Source organism: Ailuropoda melanoleuca, chromosome 9 (genome assembly GCF_002007445.2).
Source record: "Ailuropoda melanoleuca isolate Jingjing chromosome 9, ASM200744v2, whole genome shotgun sequence".
NCBI lineage: Eukaryota > Metazoa > Chordata > Mammalia > Carnivora > Ursidae > Ailuropoda > Ailuropoda melanoleuca.
In genome coordinates this window covers 93,774,366-93,780,365 of record NC_048226.1, presented here as the reverse complement: position 1 = coordinate 93,780,365, position 6,000 = coordinate 93,774,366, and the positions used below count along the sequence as shown (strand labels likewise).

Here is a 6,000-nt window from a genome sequence, read left to right as displayed (position 1 = left end):
ATAACATTCCTCTCCTTTGTTTGTTGGACTGGCCTATGGTTTTTCCATAACTTGCATGTCCCAAATTGCCATTCCCAAATATGCCCATTTTCTCCTGGTAAAATAATTGATGGCTTTATGTTTAAGATTGATACTACAGTTGCTAGAAACTGGAGGTTATGGGCCCAGGGAAAATCAGTTCTCTCCTTGGATGAGTTCACTGCTTCACGGGGAGAGGTGAGAGATAAATGGGTGAGCAAATGGGACAGAGCCAATCCCATAGTGAGTGCCACACTAGCAGTACCAGAATAGATTGGCAGACAACAGAGAAGTGTCCACCGGGAAGACAACAAGGCTGTAAAGTAACCAAGCATGTGTATTTGGGGGTCTTAGGAATTGCAATGCATGAGATACAGAACACACAGAATCAGACGTGTGCTCAGAGACGTTTGAGAGTGGTGTGCAGGTTTACAGAGGCAAAACCCACAAGGCTACATAAGTTGTTTTGAAAGAATTATGATTAGTGCTGGCAGAGTTTAAACTGACTTTCTGCACAGGGTTGGTTATTTGCCTAACAGGTGTTAGAGTATGTCTATTTCAGTCCAAAGTAGGAGGATGCATTCTAAGAGGTGGTAGATCTGCAAATGACAAAAGTCAAAAGTTCTGAGAAAGAAAACAGGGGATGTGCCTAGGCCCTACTTCCTTGAGATCCTTTCTGACTCTATTTTGAGTCACTCTTTCAGCAATGCTTCCTCATTTTGGAAGCTTCTTTAGGGAAGGAAGTTTTTAATTTTCACTGAGAATATCAGGAAAGGCTTTGCCCAGAGACAGTGCTCAGGCTTTGAAGGATGAGGTGAGTGATATTTCGAGAGAAGGAAATGGTCGGGGAGGGAGGAAGACACAGGGCCATTCCAAGAGAAGCCATCTGTGTACAAAAAGATAGTGAGTTTGCAAAGCACTGTCCCTGAACAGAGCAGAAACCCACCCATAATAAATAGGCAGGGGACAAGTGAAAGCATGATGAGAGGACCATTGTAGCCTCAAGGCAGTTAACTTGTTTTAAGTGATAATCATTTGATGGTTTGCATATTTCAAAAAGCCTCTCAATATCTGCATAAAGCCAAGGCTGTCATTTGAAAACCCAGTGTTTTGGGAGCTGAATGGCACTGTGTCACCCCAACAAGAAGAATAATTGAATCTAATTGTCATCTGTACTCTTATTTTAAAATAACTTGTTCTAACACCCCTTAACAGCAAAGGAACTTTCGGAGGAGTCAGTTGACCAGATGCAACGTTTTCTCCCTGATATGTTAGTTTCAACCTGAGTTCATTAAATTCCTTGGGTTTTTTTTTCTGTAGTGTGCTATGCTCATTCATCAGCCTGAGTCATTTTATCTGATTGGGTCCGATCTCCTCCTCCTTGGCATGCCTTCTTTGCTGCTGAATAAATCATCCCGGGATATGTCCAGGAGGAAGATTTTCATAGGGAAGTTCCATCTGCATTCAACCCCTCATTTATTCAGGCTGAGTTCTCAGGCTCCCAAGGAGAAAGATTGAGAAAATAAAGAGGTGTCTTCCACTGCCAAGTTTACTAATATGGTCATTAGCACAGATGACTTAGGGCAGTGCCTGCAGAGAGAGGACACAGCTGGGCACACATCCTGGCATAGGGTCTGCAGGAACCTGCCTCCCTCCCCCACCAGCCTTCTGCCCTCTTTGGGCTCCTTCCTCAAGTCAAGACACTTATTACCCGTCAGAGTTTCAGGAGAGCTGGTGAGGCTGAGGAGTCCAAGCAATTTAGAAAGGGAGAAGGAAGCAGTGTGTCTTTTCTGGGATGATTTCATTAATGTCTAGATAACTGCAAAGCTGAGTTTTGTGGTGTGCTTTGCCCTTAACCCCCAGCCCCTTGGGAGTGGGACAGCTACTCTGGGAGATCTTTATAGTTAAATTAATTCATCCACAAACCGGCTTAAAAATAGAACCAACCTTTCTATTTAAAATTGAGCATTTTCGTTTGTTCTCTTGGGAGATGGTTGACTACAACTCTAAATGTCTGGGATTAAAGGAGTTTTTCAGGGTGTATATTACATCCCAGAAATCTACTGTTAAGGGAGAGGGGAAAATGTTAGTCGTCTTCTCTCTTGGGATTCTCTGTACAAGGCAGTGGACCAGTTCTGGATTTAAACCGAAACCCATGTGTGTGGATAAGAAAGAATAAAAAGGAAAGAATTAAATCCCGTGTTTCTGGGACACAGTGGACGCAAATAACCCTGGAGATGGAGTATGTGGTTGGGGAAGGGGGCCATCCAAAGCTATTCCCGCTCAGGGCAGGCAGAAAGAGGAGAATTTCTCCTCGGGAGATCCGGGAAATCACTCATTCTGGAGGGCTGAGGGGGCAGCGCCACGGTCTTCTGGGCTTTCACCGGACGCCACGGGGAGCCAAGAAAGCGCCCAGGGCCTGACGTCATTGGCCATCAGCTGACTGTGCTCAGGGCCCGGGCTCCACCGGCTGCAGCCGCAGTCGCGGTGGCGGAGCTGGCGGCCACCGCGGCTCCACCACCTGCAGCCCGGGCTCAGGACTGCGGCCACCACACTTGCCCTGCGGCCCCAGGACCCGGCGCTCCTGTTCGGCTGGGGCGGGGCCGCGGAGCCCGGAGGGCGGGAAACGCGGGCTTGAGCAGGCGGCTGGAAAAGCTTTCCTCGCGTCTTCCCCCTCTCCTCCTATTGTAAACAGGGAGAAACTTGGTGTGCGCGGCACTCAGGGGACGGACGAGCCCTCCACTCCTCAGGATTGGTGTAGTAAACGCTCTTGCTGGAGCCGTCTCTACAATTGCGGCTTCTTGCTTTTAACCCGATAGTTGGTTTCTCCAAAAGATAATCCGGGTGGGGAGGACGGAAAGGAGACCCTCTATTTCATCGCGCTGGGCTCTCGGAGTCCGTGGGCAGAGCGGCCTACGAGTCCTGGCTCTGCACCTGCCGAGGACCGGAGCCAGTGCCTAAAAAAGAATAGCGGAGGAACCGACCCGCGCGGCCAGCTGGAGCGCTGGATACTCGCGCGGGGGGAGGCCGGGGCGCCCGCGGTCGTCCTCACCCCCGCTGGCCTGGGCGTGCTGCCGCCTCCAAGACCTGGGGCGTCCTGGCCAGATCTGGGCGCCAGCTCCCCGCCACCACCCCCACCCGGTTCCGGGGGCGTGGCTTGGCGTGGGGGCGGGTTTAAGTCGCCGGGGTGTCTGACCGATCTGACAGGTCTCCAAATTCCTCCCCGCCGCCGGGTGCCCGCAGCGCGCTTCAGAGCGCCAGGGTAGCACGCGGCGCGTCCCTGGATCCGGTGGTGTCTCCGTCGACTTCCCCGCGGCTTCGGGCCTCTCTCCTCGTCCAAACCTTACACCCGCCTCACCCGCCAAGCTTCGGTTCTTAGCCTCAGGGATCCGCACCGGTGGCTTCTCGGAGACCTCAGGGCTGTTGGCTTCGGATCCCTCCCCACTTTTTCCTGCCCCCGCCTCCCAGCTCCGGGCTAAATGGACTCCAAGGAGCGAAGTGAAGGGAATGGGAACTGTGGGCTCCGACCCCTCGGAAGCACAGCTGGAAGGGCTGACCTCGCCTTCTAGCCGCGACTGCGACCCTGCTGCCCTCCCCCTTGCCCGAGGGATGCGAAGGGCCAGAGACAGCGCCGCGCAGTCAGTCCTCGCGCAGGAAGAGGAGACAGCCAGAGACGAGCCGAGGAGGGAGCCTCAGCACACCCCCTGCTCCAAATTAACTGTTTGGTGACTTGTTAGGCCCGAGGCTACCACCTCTCCAACCCTTTCTCGGGGCACCCCGCCACCTCCTCGTCCCCCACGCCTCCCCCTTCTTTGCCCCCGCCCCCAGCTCCGCCCCGGCTCCCCATCCCGGAGCAATGGAGTTCTCCGAAGGGCTCTGCTCCAGCCACAGCGGCTAACTTCGCGCCCGCCGCCGCCGCCGGTCACCTTCGGTCAGTCCTCTTGCAGCCGCCGAGTCGTGGGTGTCCCGAGCCCAGTGCCGCAGCCAGGACCCGCCCGGCGCGCAGCAGAAAGAAGCACGGCGCCCAGGCGCCTCTTGGAGAGCAAAGGCTGCGCCAAGACGCTGAGCCGAGGAGCGGCCGAGAAGCCTGAGCCTGAGAAGGGGGCTGCGTGGTTCAGAGCGCCGCGGTTTCTGCGGACACCGAGCCACCGCCGCCGCGCACACCAGCTGCGCGGTTTGGCGGGAGGGCGGCGCGCAAGGACGCAGGGGTCTGCGGCGATCTTCCAGACGCCCTTTGCCCCGGGGCGCACTATGACCTGACGCGCGGGGCCTCCTGTCCAGGGCTCGCTCTACCGGGCGGCCAGGGATAGCCGGGCTCGCCGCCGAGCTCTCGCCAGGCCGCGGTGGGGTCTTTGGGACCCCTCCCCCAGCTGCCTCCGCCCGGCTCTGCGCCTCCCCGCCTGCGGCCCGGCGCCATGGAGCTCTCCGATGTGCGCTACCTGACCGGCCCTGAGGAACTCTACACCATCCACCCGACGCCCCCGGCCGGCGACGGCGGGAGCGGCTCCCGGCCGCAGCGGCTGCTGTGGCAGACGGCGGTGAGGCACATCACCGAGCAGCGCTTCATTCACGGACACCGGGGCAGCGGCGGCGGCAGCGGGAGGAGAGGCTCCGGCAAAGCCTCGAACCCTGCAGGCGGCGGCCCCAACCATCACGCGGCGCCGCTGTCCGGCGACTCGGCGCTGCCCCTCTACTCGCTGGGCCCCGGGGAGAGAGCGCACAGCACCGGTGGCACCAAAGTCTTCCCGGAACGCAGCGGGAGCGGCAGCTGCAGCGGCAGCGGGGGCGGGGGCGATCTGGGCTTCCTGCACCTCGACTGCGCCCCGAGCAACTCGGATTTCTTCCTCAATGGGGGCTACAGCTACAGAGGGGTCATTTTTCCCACTCTGCGCAACTCCTTCAAGTCCCGGGATCTGGAGCGCCTCTACCAGCGCTATTTCCTGGGCCAGAGGCGCAAATCCGAGGTGGTGATGAACGTGCTGGACGTGCTGACCAAACTCACCCTCTTGGTCCTGCACTTGAGCCTGGCCTCGGCCCCCATGGATCCGCTCAAGGGCATCCTCCTGGGCTTCTTCACTGGCATCGAGGTGGTGATCTGCGCCCTGGTGGTGGTCAGGAAGGACACCACCTCGCACACGTACCTGCAGTACAGCGGCGTGGTCACTTGGGTGGCCATGACCACCCAGATCTTGGCGGCAGGCCTCGGCTACGGGCTTCTGGGTGATGGCATCGGCTACGTTCTCTTCACGCTGTTCGCCACCTACAGCATGCTGCCGCTGCCGCTCACCTGGGCCATCCTAGCCGGCCTGGGCACCTCGCTGCTGCAGGTGGTCCTGCAGGTGGTCATCCCCCGGCTAGCGGTCATTTCCATCAACCAGGTAACTCCTGCCTGCTTTGCTCTCCCTCCCCCTTCCCTGGGTGATTTAGAAATAGCGGTCTGCTTGTCTTGCCAACTTTGAGGCCCCTCCCCCAGCCTGGCACAGTGCCTCTCACTTGGGAGGTTCTGGGTGTCCGTGGGATGGTATTTTGCTCATCTTAGAGGAGCTGGAACTAAATGACCTCTAAAGTTTCTTCCAGCCTGCCCTTCTCTTCTGCTTCCCTGAGTAATTCTTCTGCGACATCAGCTAAGAAACAGTCTTCTTTCTGCTCTGCACACGTCCCCCAGGGTCTGTAGTCTCTGGAGCAGGAGACAGAAGGGGAGGAGAAGCACCCCGATTTAGAAGGTGACCCATTCCTTAACAGCTTTTACTCACAAGAGTCGCAGCAGGGTGTTGTAAGGGACTCTGGGATTCAGAGTTGGGTTTCTGTGTATCTCTGTGCCACAAACCCTCGATTCTAGAAGGCAATAGCATTTGTTGAACACAGTAATTGCTGGTGGGGACCCTACGTATGTAATATCATCAAATCCGTCAGACAGTCTCGTGATACGTATTTTACTTGGGGATTCTTTACTGCCTTGGGATTCTAAGAGGATATCTTCTC

At 56.6% G+C, this 6,000-nt stretch overlaps 1 protein-coding gene across 1 annotated transcript in view; it reads left to right on the top strand.

Moving 5' to 3' along the window:
- Positions 1 to 3,290: 3,290 nt before the first annotated feature.
- The window catches only part of ADCY8 (adenylate cyclase 8), a 266,226-nt gene continuing 263,516 nt past the window's right edge, over positions 3,291 to 6,000 (top strand). Inside the window, exon 1 of the mRNA XM_002917618.3 lies at positions 3,291 to 5,396. Within this exon, the coding sequence (XP_002917664.2) occupies positions 4,434 to 5,396 (963 nt within the window). The 5' untranslated portion in view covers positions 3,291 to 4,433. The remainder of the gene's footprint in view (positions 5,397 to 6,000) is intronic.